We start from the raw sequence: 18,525 nt of genomic DNA on the forward strand, positions 1-18,525 counted from the left end.
GAGTGACAAGGTGGAAAGCCAAAGAGCTGGACAAGTTGTAAGTGTCTCCAGTCACTCCATGGTCAAATGGCCTTGAGGCTCTTGGCCTACATGAATCCTCTTTCCTGTCAGATTGCCTCATGGCAGCTCTGCTCCCAGGTTTGTTACACAGGATTTTAAGGTAGGTTATTTTGTTATGACTTTAAGGTGTTGAATTAGAAGAATTCTGAAAATTCAGGGTGTGAGCTCTGAATTCAGAGAGTCTCAGACTGGTCTGGGGTAGAAGGAGCCTCCCAAGCTCATCCAGTACACCCCCACTGCAGTCAGCAGGGACCTCCTCCACTGGAGAAGCTTGCTCAGAGCTCTGTCCAGCCTGACCTTGACTATCTCCAGGGATGGAGCCTCAAGCACCTCCCTGGGCAGCCTGCTGCAGTGCTCCAGCAGCCTCCTGCTGCAGAAGTTGTTCCTCACAGCCAATCTCAGTCTGCTCTGCTCCCATTTCAAACCACTGCCCCTGGGCCTGCCCCTGCAGGCCTTTGCACACAGTCCCTCTGCAGCTCTACTCACGGTCTGAAGGGATGATGGAGGAACAGTTTTCACTGCTGCCTGCTTTGCAAACATCTGAGTAGAGAAACTCTCCAGTCATGGTCTCACCTGCTTCTGAGCGATCTAAAACCACACCAGGATGGACAAAAGTCAACATTCTGCAAGATGACTTCCAGATATTAAGGCACCCCCCTCAAATCCCTCTGCACTTAACAGGCAGGTCCACAACAGGAGCTTACTCTGGAGCTTAAGGGCACAAGAGCTGATTTATAGAATGATTTTCAATTCAGCCTGGCCCAGGCCTCTGCTTTGCCCCTCACCCAGCCTGGCCCAGGCCTCTGCTTTGCCCCTCACCCAGCCTGGCCCAGGCCTCTGCTTTGCCCCTCACCCAGCCTGGCCCAGGCCTCCTATTGCCATGGATTAAAGACCCAAGTGATGCCTTCATTTTGCATCAGCCCCGAAGTTGAGGGAGCCATGGAGGTTGTTCCCAAGTAATCACCAGGGAGATAGTGCAGAGCCAATTTTAGAGATGCCCTTAAAGTTGGCTTTCAGGTCTCAAAGCCAACCTGCTGCCTCCTAGTAAAGTGTCTTTAGCATTCTCCAGCTGCCTGGAAACATGAAGCAAAGGGCCAGGGAGCTTTGGGTCTCTCACAGGGTTGGCAGCAAATTAGGAAGGAGAGTGGCAATGTCCAATAATCCTTGGCTGAGCAGCTCAAGTGTCACAGAATAAAACCAAACCCAAACCTCTCTTATCACTCATTTCATTTCAGTGCTTCCCACCTGCTAAATGAGCAGCCTGATGCTGCAGGGTGCAAAGCCCTCCAGTTTTTAACCTACAAGAAGCAGCCTAAGGTCAGCACAGAGAAGTCTGCTGCAGCAATTATCTGGGGGAGGTTAACAGAGTCTATAAAGCTATGAGCAAAGCTGACAGAGAGAGAGAAACCTCCACCTGCACAGCAGCCCCTTCCTGATGCCCCTCCTTTAGGGTCAGTCTCTTCTTTGAGATGCAGGACTCCTGCCTGCTCTGTTGACACTAAGCCCCACCATTAAAATCCCCTCCAGGCACTGAGGATCTGGCAGAAGTGAGTTCTCCCAGTGCAGAGCCTTCTCCACCATGCCCTGCCTCAAGCCTGCTTGTGACTGCAGGGGGGGAGGGAGGAGGTGCAGCAGAGCTGGCAAACCTCAGCACACAGCCAGGGCAGAGATCTCAGCTGCGTGCAGAAGGGCCCAAGTGCCATCTCCAGGGGTTCCTCCTCCCCATCCCTCTGGCTGCTGCAGCAGACTGGACTCTCTGCCCCAGTCAGGTGGGTTTGTTTTGCATGTGAACCCTGTCCCAGGCCAGAAGGAAGCTGTGCCACTGGTGAGGCAATCACCGTGGCCTGCAAAAGGCGGAAGACACTCGGCACGCCCCGGGGGGACTTCCCTTCTGCTCTTCACCACCAACTGAGAGGCTGGTACCAACCTGGCAATAATGTCTCATTAGGGAGCTTGTCTACTTCCAGGATAAAGTCATCTTTGAAGAAGAGGTAGCCCACGATGGAGAACAGGTAGACCAAGATGAGGGCAAGGACGGCGGTGAGGATGATGGAGCGGCCGTTGCGAGTGACGCTCTTGATGACGTTCAGCAAGGTCTCCTCTCGGTACACCAGGTCAAAGAGCTGGAGAACAGGGAGCAGAGCAAAGGCTGTCTCCCATGCCTGCTGCCAGCACCCCTGGTGCCATGGTACATGCTGGCATAGAGTCTTGGAATTGTTTAGACCAAAGTCCAACCATTAACAGACACCACTGAGTCTGCTGCTAAACCATGGCCCTCAGCACCATGTCTCCAGGGCTTGGAAAGCCCTCCAGGGATGGAGACTCCACCACTGCCCTGGGCACCCTGTTCCAGGGCTAGACAGCCCCTTCAGGGGTGAGATTGCTCCTGATGTCCAACCTAAACCTCCCCTTGTGCAATGTGAGGCTGCTTTCTTCTGCCTTTTCACTTCTTCAGGAGCCAGGTGGTCTCCCCTCAGCTTCCTCTTCTCCAGCCTAAACACCCCCAGCTGCCCCAGCTGCTCCTCACCAGCCCTGTTCTCCACATGCTTTACCAGCTCCCCTCAGAGCTGCCTTCCAATACCTGAAGGGATCCTCCAGGAAGGCTGCAGAGGAACTTTTCAGGAGGGTGTCTAGAGACAGGCCAAGGGGGAATGGTTTGAAGCTGAGGCAGAGCAGGGGTAGACTGGAGCTGAGGAAGAAGCAGTAGGAGGTGGTGAGACTCTGGAACAGGCTGCCCAGGGAGGTTGTGGATGCCTCCTCCCTGGAGGTGTCCAAGGCCAGGTTGGAGGAGGCCTTGAGCATGAAAATTTAGTTGAGAGGTGTCCCTGTCTGGCCTGAGCCATTCTGTAACTCTCCAAAGGAATATCTCCAGGGTGAAGCTCTTGAGTGCCTGTACCACAGCTTCCCAGGAGGGAAAATGAAAGCAACTGGTGCCTGACCTACCCAGATATATCCTAGATGGGACTTTCCAAACCCTGAGGGCCAGGTGAACACCTACCAACAGGCTGTAGAAGAATTCATGTACAAAGAGTCCCAGAGCACAGATCAGGAGGTACAGCAGGTGATAGAGAAACTCCACGTCCATGATCATCGCCTTGTAGCCTCTGGTGAAGGTGCCACAGTTACCCACAAAGCTCATCAGAAAGATGATTTTATTGCAAACCTGGGGAGAGATGAATGAGAAATGAGTTAAAAAGTGTGGCTTTCAGGAAAAAAGAGGCAGTGGTTCAAAGCTGGAGGTAACTCTGCCCCACCACGGCATCACCAGCCCTGGGGACCACGATGGAGTTCCACGCCTCACTCAACACCTGCTCTGCTTCCTGCACAGCTGAGACACTGCCACTGCACATGGCCCATGAACTGTGAACACTGCCTCCTGCCTCCACCTGGGTTTTGAAGAGCATCAAGTCCAAGGTTTAAAGAAGAAACAAAGAGCCTTCCCAAACCCCCTGTCCTGCACACCCTGCTTCCTGCAGCCCAAGAACCCTTGAGCCTGCAGCAAGCCTCCGTGTTCTGAGCATCCCCATCCTGTGTTAAGCACAAGAGCTCCAGATTCCCTCAGCAGCCCCACCCAGGAGCCCTCCTGCACTGCCCCAGCCACTAACCCCACAGGGAACAGCAAGGAATTGCTTTGGTTGGAAGAGATCCTCAATACTGTCAAACCCAACCCTTGGGCCAGCACTGCCAGCTCCCCACCAAGCCATGGCCCTCAGCACCACATCTCCATGGCTTAAATCCCTCCAGGGATGGGGACTCCACCACTGGCCTGGGCAGCCTGCTCCAGGGCTTGACAACCCCTTCAGGGAGGAGGTTGTTCCTGATGTCCATCCCAAACCTCCCCTGGTGCAATGTGAGGCTGTTTCCTTTTGCCCTCTCACGTGTTCCTTGGCAGGACAGACCAACACCCACCCAACTTTCAGGAGCCAGAAGGTCTCCTCTCAGCCTCCTGACTACACAAGCCTGGTTCCCTCAGCTGCTCCTCACCTGCCCTGTTCTCCAGACCCTTCCCCAGCTTTGCTGCCCTTCTCTGGACCTGCTCCAGCTCCTCAGTGTCCTTCTTGGAGCAAGTGCCCCAAAACTGAACCCAGGATTGAAGGTGTGGCCTCACCAGTGCCCAGTACAGGAGGACAATCCCTGCCCTGCTCCTGCTGGCCACACTCTTGCTGATCCAGGCCAGGATGCTGGTGGCCTTCTTGGCCAGCTGGGCACAAGGGAACTCAAGCAAGAGCCCATGCCCATGATGCACTGAGCAATGAAGGCTTTGAGAAGCCATCTCTGCACAGCTCCTGCTGACTCAGGCCAAGAAAAACCCTTTCAGCTCAGTGGCCACAGGAGACCACAAGTGTCTGGGCTGGAGCACTACTGAAGCTCTGTGGTGCTCAGCCCTGCAGGCTCAGGCCACACATGACTGCAGCAGAAGTGCTGCTGTCAGCTCTTGGCTGGCAGGTAGGCTGCAGACAGGCATCTGGGAAATGCTTTCTGCAGTCAATCTTCCACAAGCCCCAAAATACCAGAGCTTAGTCACCCAGTGCAGACAGGGCTGAGCCAACACCCAGCTCTGCCAGGGTCACTCAGGCTTCTTGACATATCTGCTTGGGGTGGGAGATGTCTCTAGACTGTGACAAAACTGAGTGAAACCTCCGAGGTAGCCAGCCTGGAGAACCAGGATTCAATCATAGAATGGCAGGGGTGGGAAAGGGCCTCCAGGGATTGAGTCCAACCTCCCTCTCAGGGCAGGATCACCCAGGGCAGGTCACACATGACAACATCCAGGTGGGTGTTGAAAGTCTCCAGAGCAGGAGACTCCAGAAGCACTCTGGGCAGCCTGCTCCAGGGCTCTGGCACTCCTACAGTAAAGAGACTTTTCCTTATGTTGCAGTGGAGCTTCCTGTGTCCCACTCTGCACTCTTAATCAGTCTCATGGAATTGCTTGGGTTGGAAAAGACCTCTAAAGCCATCCATCAACCCAGCACCACCATGGCCACCAAACCATGGCCCCAGCTGCCATGGCCACAGGGTTCTTGCACACCTCCAGGGCTGGGGACTCCACCACCCCCCTGGGCAGCCTCTGCCAGGCCCTGACCACTCTTGCACCAAAGACATTTGTCTTCCTCTCCGACCTAGCCCTCCCCTAGCACAATCTCAGGCCACTTCCTCTCCTATCCCCTGATACTAGGGAGAGGAGGCTAGCCCCCACCTGGCTCCAGCCTCCTCTCAGGTGGCTGCAGAGAGCAGTGAGGTCTCCCTCAGCCTCCTCTTCCCCAGGCTGCACACCCCCAGCCGCTCCTCCCCAGACCCTTCTAAACAAAGGCCAGCAAAGCACTTCAGCTCCAAACAGTTCCACCAGGAGATCCCAAGCTCCTTTTGCCTGACATCTCCAGGAGGAGGCAGGATGCAAGGCCCCTCACATTGAATGCCCCCAGGAGGAAGAGCGTGGGCTGCAGGCCGACGGAGAAGATGAGGCGCAGGATGGTGGAGGCGATCAGCGCGCGGATGCCGTGGGGCTTGGGGAGAGCGATCACGATGGCCAGGGAGATCAGCATGGCTGTCCACAGCAAGCCTGACAGGTGGGGCTCCAGTGTTCCTGGGGTGGAGAGAAGAAAGGAAAACCAACCCCCATGTCAGTCCCTGCTGTGTAGCCAAACCAATCCAACCCAGAAGGAACCCCCAGAGGCCGCTGCCTCTGGCCTGGGGTGCTCAGGTGCTGCTGGTTGCCTGGAGGCCTGATGCCTTCAGCAGACCTCAGGGACAACCTTGTTACTGAAGCTTGATGGAAAGGAGAAGCACCACTTTGAGAAGAGGGTTCATGACTCTACCCTGGGTGCTGAAAAGGAGAAACCTCTAGACTGATGCTGCCTGCAGAGGCACTGGAGGTGCAGGCAGCCACCACAACTCCTCCAGGTCCACAGTCGCAGCAGATTCTCCTATCAAGCTTTTGGGCCAAAAAACCCCAAGCCTCACAGCAGTTATGATCATCTCTTGCTATTTCTGGTGCTGTTTAGGCTGTCCCATGAGACTGACTGCTTACATAACATGGAGCCTGCGCTGCTAAAAATACCCTTCCCAAAGAGCCAGCAGAAACCCTCTGCGGAGGGGACACCGCTTCATTCACCCTGCACTTCTGCAGAGCAAGGCTTCTCCTCCTCCAAACTGACAGAAGACAACATCTCTCTTCAAGCAGCTGCCTCCTCAACAGACAAAAGGGCAAGACCCCAAGTTTCATGGCACTCTGCAGCCCTTTTGCAAGCAGGGCTGTGTCCAGCTCTGGAGCTCCCAGCACCAGGGGGACAGGGAACTGTTATGGCAGGTCCAAAGGAAGTCACAAGGATGATCAGAAGGTTGAAGCATCTCTGCTGTGAGGACAGACTGAGACAGCTGGGGTTGTTCAGCCTGGGGAGACCTCAGAGCAGCCTTCCAGTACCTGAAGGGGCTCCAGGAGAGCTGGGGAGGGACTTGTAACAAGGGCTGGGAGTGACAGGATGAGAGGTGATGGCTTCAGCCTGGCAGAAGCTGGAGTTAGAGAAGACAATAAGAGGAAGTTCTTCCCTGTGAGGGTGGTGAGATACTGGAATGGGTTGCCCAGAGAAGTTTTAGAGGCCCCAAGCCTGGAGGTGCTCAAGGCCAGGTTGGATAAGGCCTTGAGCAACCTGGGCTAGTAGAAGGTGTCCTTGCCCATGGCAGGGGGTTGGAACTGGATGAGCTTTGAGGTCCCTTCCAAGCCAAAGCATTGTAAGAAGTACAGACTCAGGGGGCTGCTTGGCGAGACAGACAGTGAGGGCTTCACCCTCCTCCACCCACTCAGGCTCAGAAGGCTTAGGAAATATTCCTCCCATCTGACTGCCAGGAGCAGCCCTTTCAGTTGGCTCCAAATCACTGCAGATTAATAAAGACAGCAGAGGAATGATGGAAATTAAAACTTAATAAGTGTCAAGCTGAACAGATGTTTCTGCTGTCTGAAGGGACTCTGGGCTCCCAGAGCAGCACCAAGCTGTCAAACAGCAAAAGGTGCAGAGCTCAAAGCAATCACCTGGGTGGGAATAAAGAGCAGAGATGGCAGAGGGAGAAAAAACCTGCAGGAGCTTATTGGGGAGTGAGTTGGGAATTGCTGGGAGGCAGATCCTGAAGGATCCTGCCTGCACTGGGACAGGTGACTGCACAGCCCAGCTACCACCAAGCCAGCCAAAGCACGAGAGCAGATTAGCTGTCACAAGTTCTGGCAGTTTCCAGCAGGCCTGCAAAGATACCTGGAGCTAATCAAGTCCTCAGCTGTTACCTCTACCACCCACCCTGGACTGGCCTCCCCATGCAGCAGTGAGGAGAGTGATGTCATGACCTAAAAAGGCCCTGCTGGGACCAAGCCAGGCCAATGCCTGCAGGGAAGAGTGAGGCTTGAGCACAATCACAGCAACCCAGCGTGGTGGGGGCTGGAAGGGACCTCTGGAGACCATCCAAGTCCAACCCAGCTCCTAAAGCAGGGCACCTACAGCAGCTTGCCCAGCAGCACAAGGACCAGGGGAGTGCTGGAAGCTCTCCACACCAGGAGACTCCACAACCTCTCTGGGCAGCCTGCTCCAGGCCTCCAGCACCCTCACAACAAACAACTTTCTCCTCCTGCTCAGGTGGAACCTCCTGGGCTCCAGTTTGTGCCCCTTGTGCTGTCCCTGGGCACCACTGAGCAGAGTCTGGCCACAGCCACTCCATCCCCACAGCTCCTTTAGCTCTTGCATTGCTCAGCTGCCCTCTGGGGCTGCTCTTCTGCAGGCTCTCAGCCCCAGGGCTCTCAGCCTTTGCTGCTCCCAGAGCTGCTCCAGGCCCCTCAGCAGCTTTGTAGTCTCTGCTGGAATCTCTCCAGTAGTTCCCTCTCTTGAACTGGGGAGCCCAGAACTGGCCCCAGGCCTCCACATGTGGCCTCAGTGGTGCAGAGCTTCCTCTCCCCCAGCTCTCCAGCCTGTCCAGGCCTCTCAGAATGGCAGCAGAGCCTAACAGTGTCACAGCCACTCCTGCCAGTGCTGTGCCATCAGCAAAGCTGCTGAGGGTCCACTCTGCCCTTTCACCCAGATGATTGGTGAAGATGTTGAAGCCACCTCTCCTTCCTGGAGACTGGGAGCAGACTTGGAGCAGTGTCTTTGCCCTTGGCACACGAAGCTCACTCAGCAGCCACTCTCCAAGCCCATCAAAGCCTTGCTGCCAGCACATGGAGATGATGAGAGTGGGAAGCTCTCCCTGTCTCTGCAAGTCTCACCACTCCAGTGCTCAGTTCCAGGCACCCAGTTTTGCTTCTGCCCCTCAAGTCAGACGTTTTACAGCTCCTGCTGCAGTCAGAAGCTGATCAGCTGCAGAGTTCAGCACAGCTGAGCAACCCAAGGCACCAGCAGCTTCCCCAAACGCTCTGCTTTGAAGAGGCTTTTGGTTTTTCCAGCTGCATACACCCAGGTGGCTGTGGATGGTTTTCACTGGGGCTTGGAGCTCCCAGGGGATGAGATTTGTATCAAAATGCTGATAACCAAAGCATTTCAAACATGTAGGGCAGGGCCCCTTCCAAAGGCCAAACAGCCCCCCCTGCTCCTGCTGCTTCTCAGCCCAACCAACACCCTCACCAGCCACAAACACAGGCTCTGGGGGCTCAGCTTGGGGTCTTGCAGACTGAAGGCAAAATTCAGTTGCTCTTCATGCTGCTTAAAACCTTGCAGCCAACTGTTGGTCAGAATGGGATCTGGATGAGACCACCTGGGTGGCCCCAGAGGATGATTCAGAGGTGCAGCAACTCTTCCCTCTCCCAGAACATCAGGTTTTGGGCTAAAATCTCCTGAACCTTGCCCCAGAGCTTTATCAGGATGCAGAACCCCAAACACAAGTTTTCTGTGGCCACCACCTTTAACCAAAGGCTTCTGCTGCCAAAGGCTACCAGGAATCACAGCTCTCAGGTGAGCTGCAAAGAGGGGTGAAGATGGTTTTGTGCCCCACACAGAACTCTGCTGAGAATTTCATGCAGTCACTGTGGGTGGAAGAGACCCTGCAGACCATCCAGTCCAACCATTACATGGTGGGTGTTCAGGTCACTGGCAGCTTTGAGCTGTGCTGAAGTTAGCAAGGGACCCAGACAGACAGAGGGAAGCTCAACAGGAAGAGAGCAGCATCTAACTGGCCCTCTTACATCATGAGCCTCAGAGGAGGGGAAGCTCTGGAGCTGGGAGCAGGTTTTACTGCTGGGGTCCTTCACTCCAGAAGACAGGATGTGGAACAAGCTCCTACCTAGACACTGCCCCCACCCCAGCTTGGCAGGCAGTGGGCACCAGAGACATCCACAGGAAGACTTCTCCAGATTGCCTGACTCTGGCTAAGATGACTCCAGCTCTTGACCTGCCCTGGGGTGCATCTCTAGCAGAGGCTGGATGGAAGGAAGAGCAGCTGAGCCTCATTAGGACTCCACAGGGAGTAGTTACTGAGCCACACACCACCACTGGCTGGGTCCCAAGCAGCTCCCAGGAGACCTGTGACAGCAAGATGGTGCAACCCCACCTGAGCCACTCACATCAACCCACAGCTCATGTCAGAAGTGACAGCAAACCCAGTGGTGGCAAGGAACCTTGGAGGGGGCAGGTTGCCCCTGAGCTAGGAGACACATGCAGCACACTCCTCCTCACTGCTGGGGGCAACCTCAACAGTAACAGAGGGGAGCTGAGCTCTCTCTCTGCATCCTCCATCCTTCTCCAACAGCATGAGGCCATGTCACTTGGCCCTCAGCCACATCACCTGCCACAGCAGGGCCATCTCCCTCACCCAGCCTCATTCAGAGGCCTGCTGAAGTGCCACATGCCCACCAAAGCTCTGCAGAAAACTGTGCTGACAGAACAAAAGCTCAGGGAAGGCAGCAAATTAATTCACAGCTCTGATCTTTTTAGTTCAAATACTTCATTACAGAATCTTAAACCAAAGCAGAGCAGGCAAGTAATTAAAGCTGGATGTCTGCCTTGGACAGTTTCCTTCTCCCCCCACTTAGGACAAAACATGGCTTTGTGTTTCCCTTAAAGCCCCCTGAAGGAAGTCAGAGCAGCACCATTTTCATCAAGGCAATTAGCACAAGGAAGCCAATTTCTGTTCTGCTACCTCCACTGAAGTGAGCAGGGAGGCAGAGAGACAAGTGGGGGATAGGATTTGGCTTCCTCACACATTTTCTTATGTGTGCTTTAAATACCAGTACCTCCTCGAATTCCTTTGAATGGGTAGAAAAATGCCACCAGCAGGTTCATGAGGACAGCCAGGTTGAAGGAAATGCTGCTCCAGAAGGACATGTTGCGAGCACACCAGTAGAGGAAAGGCTGAGCTGCAGAGAGAGGACAAAAGTTCTCCATGGAGCATGAAAAAAAGCCAACCAACAGCCACAGAAGTAAGAGTTCCACCCCCAAAAAACCCAAACAATGTCCCCAGCAACACTCAGCTTGCCCAAAAGCAGAGCACTAAGAGCAGTAACAGCCAAGGCTTATCCTGAAGTTGGTTACTCTTCATCTCTGGGGTACTCCCAGTGTCCTGCAGAGTGCTCCAAGGCAAAGGATTCACAGAATCATAGAATGGTTTGAGTTGGAAAAGACCTCCAAGATCACCGAGTCCAAGCCTCAACCCAGCCCCACCACAGCCACCAAACCCTGGCCCCAAGTGCCATGGCCACAGGGCTCTGGAACACCTCCAGGGATGGGGGCTCCACCACCTCCCTGGGCAGCCCCTGCCAACCCCTGACCCCTCCTGCTGTACAGAAAGTGTTCCTCATCTCCAGCCTAGCCCTCCCCTGGCAGAGCTCCCCTGTGGGCAAAGGGCAGGAGAGTATCTGCAGAGAGCTGTGATTGCAGCTCACCAGCTGCACCTCCAACATGAGCATCACACACAAACTGCTCTTAGAAGACTCTTAAGTTTCAATAACCTCTGCAGCCTGAATCCAGAGGCTCAGAAAGCACAACAAGATTCATCCTCTGAAGTGGTTGTGGTCCAGAAGATGACAAGGACAGCCAAGAAGCTGCCTGGCAGTAATTCCTTCAGCACCAAGGCAAAGCCTCCCCTGATTTTAGCTCCTGCAGGTTGTTGTGCAGCAAACTGTGTGCTCAGGAGATCTGCAGTGGAGAAAACCCCACAGCTATTCAAAATGCTCTCAAAGAAGGGAAGAATGAAGGATTTACCCTCTTGGAAGGATGGAATGTGCAGACATCAGGGAGCAAAGGGAAAGAAGCTCCCAGTGAGGGTTAGTGAAAAGATGAAATGACAAATTCTGGGGCTCAAGAGTGAAGGAATGACTGCAGCATGCCTGAGCCCCACAGCAGCCACCAGCTCTCTTCAGCAAGTGCTGTCTGGAGGACTGGGTCCAGTTCTGGGCTCCCCAGTTCAAGAGAGACAGGGAACTGCTGGAGAGAGTCCAGGGGAGGCTACAAAAATGCTGAGGGGCCTGGAGCAGCTCTGGGAGGAGAGAAAGGCTGAGAGCCCTGGGGCTGAGAGCCTGCAGAAGAGAAACCCCAGAGGGGACAGAAGGAGAGGCAAGGGGCACAAACTGGAGCCCAGGAGGCTCCATCTGAGCAGGAGGAGAAAGTTGTTTGTTGTGAGGGTGCTGGAGGCCTGGAGCAGGCTGCCCAGAGAGGTTGTGGAGTCTCCTGGTGTGGAGAGCTCCCAACCCCCCCTGGGCACTGTGCTGCTGGGCAGGGTGCTGTGGGAGCCCTGCTGGAGCAGGGGGGTTGGACTGGAGGATCTCCAGAGCTCCCTTCCAACCCTCACCATGCTGGCACTCTGTGCAGGTCCAGAGGTCCCTTCTCATCTGTTTTTCCTCTGTGATCTGCCCCAGTGTCTGAGTGCCAGTGAGGTCTCTGTCAGGGGACCACCTTTGCTAAGCACACTGGCCTGGCTTGCCTGGCACAGCTGGCAGCAGCACTGCCACATCTGCTGTAGGAGGTGGCTCTGCACCACTCTGTGCCCCTGTGCCAATCACTGGAGTTCAGCTGACTCAAGCATGGGGAACAGCAGTGCTATGAGGTGGCAGCTGTGGAGCTGAGCAGGAAACAGCTGCTGGATTTCTCCCATGGCACAGGGTCACTGTTGGTAAATTCTGACCACTCACCCCTGCCCACTGAGCCTGAGCCTCCTGGGCAGCTTCTCCCCTCCAGCCAAACAAGAAATCATTTTTCAGAAGGAGATAGTTCTGAATGAAAGGAGCTCAGGAGGTGCCTGGGGGAAGTGGTGGCTCTGGATGGACTGAACCAGAATTCAGGGAGGTTTCCTAGGTGCCAGTGGGAACCTCAGAGGGAAAAAGCAGTGCCTGGAAATGCTTGCAGGTATTTTAAGCACCACAGGGCTGGGGCTTTCAGCAGTCTGTCTGACAGCCTGTTCCTTGCCCATAGGAAGGGTGAAGTCTACTTTTAGTATTACTGGGAAAATGCACATTTACCCTGCTCTCCAACAGCTTAGCTGCTGGAGATACCTTCAGTCCCTGCTGCACCATCCCAGCCTCACTCCTTGCAAGGCAAGGGAGCTGCTTCCTGTGTGCAGTGCAGGGAGAGAGAGCAGCTCCCTGCTTTCTCCTGCCCTCTCCATTTCTCCCTGCCACCAAGAGCCTTCTCACTTAAGCTAAGCCTCCACCAATTTGTTCCTTCCTGCTGGCTCTTAAGGAAGGCGACCTGTGCTCCTCCTTCCCGCTCTGCCCTGGATGCGCTCCAGCGGCTCCATCCCGCTCCTGCACCAAGCCTGACTTCCTCACAGGGTGTTGCCAGCATGCAGAGGAGCAGACTCCCCTTTCAAACCATTAGCAAGGTTGCTGCCACGCTGGGGAACCATCTGCTACCAAGTCAACGTTTCTAGCTGTGGGAGCCTGAGCTCAGCTCTCTGCCGGTAAGGCTCCGGGCAGCCAGGCCGCCGGCAGCAACCTACCTCGCAGCTTCTTCTGCCAGTTCATCTCATTAAAGAGGTCTTCTGATTTCAGGAAGAAGTCATTGATCTTGCTGCCTTGCTCATCCCTCTCTGTGGTGTAATAGATCCTCAGCTTGGACTCCTTGGTCAGGAACTCACAGATGCTGGGCACGGGGAAGACGATTTGCTCCATGGTCCGGTCCGACCTGACGATCTGTAACGGCAGCCCCGTTAGAGTGCCTCCTGCCTGGGACATGCTTTGAGCTCTTGCTTTGTCTGCCTTTTTCTGACCTTCCCCCCACTTGGTAAGCTAGGTGTAGAAATGTGGACATGTTAGGTACATCAGCAGCTTGGTAGAGACTTCATTTAATTCAGCATCCAAAGCCAGCCTGCACTCAGCTCCAAGACCTGCTGGAGAGGGTCCAGAGGAGGGCCACAAAGAGGACCAGGAGCACCTCTGCTATGAGGATAGGCTGAAAGAGTTGGGGCTGCCCAGTCTGGAGGAGAGAAGGCTCCAGGGAGACCTCAGAGCTGCATTTCAGTATCTGAAGGGGACCTACAGGAAGGCTGGGGAGGGACTGTGGGGGTAGGAGCAGGGGCAGTGGCCTGAAACCAGAGCAGGAGATATTTAGGTTGGACATCAGGAGGGACCTCTGCACAGTGAGAGTGGTGAAACACTGAACAGGCTGCCCAGAGAGATGGTAGATTCCCCATCCCTGGAACCACTGCAGGTCAGGTTGTTTGAGGTCCTGGGTAACCTGCTCCAGTTGGGGATGTCCCAGCTGACTGCAGGGGGGTTGGGCTGGATGACCTTTAAAGGTCCCCTTCCCACCTGCACCAGTCTGGGGCTCCATGAGAGGAGCAGTAACAGTTGTATTTCCACTGTGTGGCAGAGAGGTCTGGGAGCTCCTCATGTCTGTGCCTGGTTTACTTCACAAAAGCATCTCAGGTTGGCCACCCAGCCAAATTGTCATTTTGCTACAGCAAGAATGGCAAAAGCTCTCACTAAACTTCATGGATTCAGCAACAGCAGTGGCCAAAAAGGAACAGAAGTGAAGTTACACTTCCTCCTGCCAACAGAGCTCTGCTCAAGCTCCATCTTAAAACCCACACACGACAGCTCAGAAATAGCTTCCCCCCCAGGGGCTGTCAAGAGAGGCAAAATAAAGCAGTCAGCACAGAGAGATTCTGGTGTCAGGGATGACAGTCCACACACTGCTACTGGGCTCCATCCAAAACCCACAGACTGAGTGGCCAGGCTCTGGCACAGGCTGCCCAGGGAGGTGGTGGAGTCCCCATCCCTGGAGGTGTTCAGGAGACCTGTGGCCACGGCAGCCGGGGCCACGGCGGGGCCGGGCCGGGCGAGCTCGGAGGGCTTTTCCAACGGCAACAATTGTGCTTCTCCAACAGAAGGGGTGGTTGACTGCACCACTCCTTCCCACAGCGAATCTGCTTCCCCCCAACACCTCCCAGCAGCCACCACTCCATCCCCCCCTACCTCAATCTGTGCTGTGTGCTTGGCGTAGAACTCCAGCGCCTCGTCTCCCTCGATCTGACCTCCTGGCTTCAGCATGTTCTGCAGCTCTTTGTTGTGACGAGCCAACTGAGAGAAAGGAATGCAGAGGGAGTGGGAGACACCAGATGTCTTGCTGTGATATTAAATTTCTGATTTTTTACCCAACAAACCCCAAAAAAGCCCTCCAAGAGTACTCAGTCAGCTGCTAGGAAAGGGCAAAGTTGACAGAAGGCTTTGTTGGGCTCCCAGCAGGCTCCCTGCAGCTCTATTTTGGGAGCAAGGCAGCACGATTCAAATCTGGGTTGTTTTTTAATAGCCCTCTTGTGCTCCCTCTTCTCCCCATCCCTCTGCCTGACTAGGGGAAAATTTGCCACACTTGGTCTGCCCTTCTACACACCCACCCCAAACTCCCAAGTGGGCTAATCGCTCGGGCAGGGATGGGAGAGACGATTCGAAGAGGCAGAGCGAGGGAGAACTGCTCCAGAAAGGCTTCTGGGTGCTCTAAATCATAGTGTCAGAGTATCAGTCAGGGTTGGAAGGGACCACAAGGATCATCTAGTTGCAACCCCCCTGCCATGGGCAGGGACACCCCACACTACATCAGCCTGGCCAGAGCCTTGTCCAGTCTGGGCTTAAACACCTCCAGGGATGGGGTCCCAACCACCTCCCTGCACAACCCATTCCAGGGCTTCACCACTCTCATGGGGAAGAACTTCCTCCTCCCCTCCAGCCTGAATCTCCCCACCTCCAGCTTCATTCCATTCCCCCTAGTCCTATCACTGCCTGAGATCCTGAGCAGTCCCTCCCCAGTCTTCTTATAGGCCCCCTTCAGATCCTGGAAGGCCACAATGAGGTCACCTGGGAGCCTTCTCTAAGTCCACCTCACTGTGATGATCCTCCTCAGATGCCACAGGAACAAGAAGCCTCCAGCTGAGTGACACAGCAGCATCAATACACTGCCTAGCTTAGATACCTCTGGACAGGGTCTGTCCAGGGAATGGCTCAGGCTGGAAGGGACCTCAGAGACCATCTACTCCAACCTCCCTGCCGTGGGCAGGGATGCCTCACAACCAGACTCTGCTGCTCAAGGCCTCAGCAGCCACAGAAGTGTTGGCCTTGGTGATCTCAGAAGTCTCTTCCAACCTTTTTTATGATGTTATGATGAATTTTCCCCTCCCCCTTGGTTTTTAATTACCTCTCAGCCATCAGATTTTACCCCCGCAATGAACCTGACTGGCTCCAGGAGGGACAGAATGTGACACCGACCATAAAGCCAGAGCGAGGATTCTGCTGACAGTTTCATTGATCTGGGAGCAGAATTCCTTTGGGAGTATAAAGTATCCTCTGATACAGCTGAAAAATAATACACTGCTGCCCAGCTCTGCCAAGAACCTGACTCCTGTGTCTTCAGACACTTGGTGAGGAGCCTGCCTGCTCCCCATGATAGAAGAAACCTCCCCAAATTTCTTGCAGTACAGGACCTTCTGATTCTCTGAGGGCTGGAACGTGCTCTGATCAAGAGGCTGTGTTCAGGGAGCTTTTCTCAGAGGTGAGAGCCATTCAAACAAGCCCAGGGCAAAGCAGACCTCCTGCTGTCCCCAGTGCTGCAGAAGCTGTAGGTGAACACCCACCTGGTGAGCTAGGATGTAAATGTTGTGTCCCACGTTCCTTGGAGATGCTGCAACATCTTCTCCATTCTCTCCATCCTCAAACTCCACTTCTCCTTGCATGTAAGCCTTCTTGATCACTTCCACCTAGAATGACAGAGAGTGAAGAGACAGCTCAGGGTGAAGGTCAAGGGAGGTTCTCCTCCTCATCTACTCTGATCTAGTAAGGCCTCCTCTGGAGTACTAGGTCCAGTTCTGGGCTCCCCAGTTCAGGAGGGACAGGGAACTACTGGAGAAAGTCCACTGAAGGGCCACAAAGATGCTGAGGGGCCTGGAGGATCTCTGAAGGGGACAGGCTGAGAGCCCTGGGATTGCTGAGCCTGGAGAAGAGCAGCCCCAGAGGGGATCTGAGCAATGCTCAGCAAGGAATAAAGGATGGAGGTCATGAGGCTGGGGCCAGGCACTGCTCAGTGGTGCCCAGGGACAGGACAAGGGGCAATGGGCACAAAGTGGAACCCAGGAGGTTTCACTTGAACTTAAGGAGCAGGCTATGGAGTCTCCTTCTCTGGAGAGATTCCAACCCCACCTGGAAATGCTTCTACACAACCTGACCTAGGTGAACCTGTGTTAGCAGAGGGGTTGGACTGGATGATCTCTGGAGGTCCCTTCCACCCCCCACCACGCTGTGACACTGTCCCATGGAAGTCTAAGGCCCATCTATGTTTCAGGAGGAAGGTCACTGAGCCTCTCAGCTCCCAGGATAAAGCAGGAGCTCCAGGGTGACCCAGGGACTCACCAGCTCTTTGGGCCTCATGTTGTAGAGGATCCTCTCTGCGTTCTCACTGTCATGCCTGCTCTCCATGATGGCCAGGAGCAGCTTGGAAGCATTGTTCTGAAGGGAGGGAGAGCAACAGCAATCAGTGCACCCACCCTGAGTGCTACCATCCCTGCTGCACAGAAGGTCTGGAGCTGGTTTCTACAGAGAGGAGCCATGGGCACAGCAGGTTTTGCCAGCCAGCCCCACTGCATGACTTCTGTGGCCAGACCTCACTGAGCACTCCCTTCTCCTCTGATCCTGCAGACCCACAGCTCAAGAGTATTTTTCACCAGTTCATTTCCCAGGCCCTACTGTCTGACCCCAAGCCAAGGTTTGGATTCCTGAAGTGCCAGTGCTGGTGGTGTTTCATTTGACAGGCACTGCAACATCTCCACAAGCTCTCAGCTCCAAGTGGAGCAGCTCAGCTCTGCTGAAGACACTGCTGATTAAATCAAAGGGTGGCCAAGGCTGGAGACCCAGACCTGCTTCCCTGCTTTTAACTGCAAATGACTCCACAGCCCAAGAGGAGAGAGGGAGGAAATGGGAAACTACCACCAGGCACCAGCCTGCTCTAATAGGAACAATTCAGATTGAAATCCATCATGGCTGACAGGCAAACCCAATAAAAGTATTTAATTTGGAAGTTTAATGCTAATTGAGTCTAAAAGCATTTTTTATTTGGAATCAGAGCTCCCCCACCCCCAGGCAGCAGCCAGCAGGAGAGGGCAGGGCAGCAGCGGAAGGCAGCCAGACGCTGGGCTGCAGGGCAGGAGGGCAAGGCAGGAGAGACTGCAAAGGCAGGGAGAGCTTAGGTTAGGTTAGGGCTGGGCTCCATGAGCTGAAGGTCTTTGCCAGCCAGGCAATTCTCTGATCCTGTACTCCAAGAAGGACACTGAGGGGCTGGAGAGGGTCCAGGGAAGGTCAAGGGAGCTGGGGAAGGGTCTGGAGAACAGGGCTGGGGAGGAGCAGCTGAGGGAGCTGGGGGTGTTCAGTGGGGAGAAGAGGAGGCTGAGGGGAGACCTCATTGCCCTCTGCAGCTCCCTGAGAGGAGACTGCAACCAGGTGAGGTTGGTTTCTCCTACCAAGGGACAAGTGATAGGGGGAAATGGCCTCAAGTTACACCAGGGCAGGTTTAGGTTAGACATTGGAAGAAACTTCTTCACTGGAAGGGCTCTCAACCACTGGAATAGGCTGCCCAGGGAGGTGGTTGAATCCCCAACCCTAGAGGTGTTAGAAGCCACTAAGAGGTGGTGCTGAAGGACATGGTTAAGCAAGGGCACCTCTCAGGCTGAGATTCCTTACCCAAGACTAAGAGATCCTTCCTGACCCAAGGTGAACAACAGGTCCTCAGGACATGACAGCATGCTGAATCCATGCTACTGAAATCCATGGAGCTCATTCCATTAGCTACTGACCACTGTCCAAGTCTGAGACTAAGGCCCAGCCCCAGCTCAGCTCCACCAGGAGCTGGGAAAGCAGTGGGGTGCACTCTGACCCTTGGGACTCAACAGGAGAGGTTTCTTGCTCTGTGTTTCAGCCATTACACACAAACTGTTGTGCAAGTCTGAGGCTGGGCCCAGCTGTCCCTAAGCTTCCTCAGGAGCTCAGAAATCAAGAGGGTCTGCTCTGAACCTCATGGTTCAAGG

The 18,525-nt window shown here is 54.7% G+C and overlaps 1 protein-coding gene across 14 annotated transcripts in view; it reads right to left on the minus strand.

Annotated features, from left to right (window-relative positions):
- ITPR1 (inositol 1,4,5-trisphosphate receptor type 1) overlaps positions 1-18,525 on the minus strand; it is a 204,123-nt gene that overhangs the window by 27,145 nt on the left and 158,453 nt on the right. For all 14 annotated transcript variants that reach the window (XM_068157768.1, XM_068157769.1, XM_068157763.1 and 11 more), the window contains 9 exons: positions 16,859-16,954; positions 16,087-16,209; positions 14,438-14,542; positions 12,961-13,153; positions 10,262-10,384; positions 5,469-5,644; positions 3,059-3,223; positions 1,988-2,183; positions 547-648 (listed from right to left, as the gene is read on the minus strand). In XM_068157768.1, the coding sequence (XP_068013869.1) occupies positions 547-648; positions 1,988-2,183; positions 3,059-3,223; positions 5,469-5,644; positions 10,262-10,384; positions 12,961-13,153; positions 14,438-14,542; positions 16,087-16,209; positions 16,859-16,954 (1,279 nt within the window). The remainder of the gene's footprint in view (positions 1-546; positions 649-1,987; positions 2,184-3,058; positions 3,224-5,468; positions 5,645-10,261; positions 10,385-12,960; positions 13,154-14,437; positions 14,543-16,086; positions 16,210-16,858; positions 16,955-18,525) is intronic.

This window comes from Melanerpes formicivorus, unplaced genomic scaffold (assembly GCF_026170545.1).
Source record: "Melanerpes formicivorus ecotype bairdi unplaced genomic scaffold, bMelFor1.0.p_v2 SCAF_38, whole genome shotgun sequence".
Lineage (NCBI taxonomy): Eukaryota > Metazoa > Chordata > Aves > Piciformes > Picidae > Melanerpes > Melanerpes formicivorus.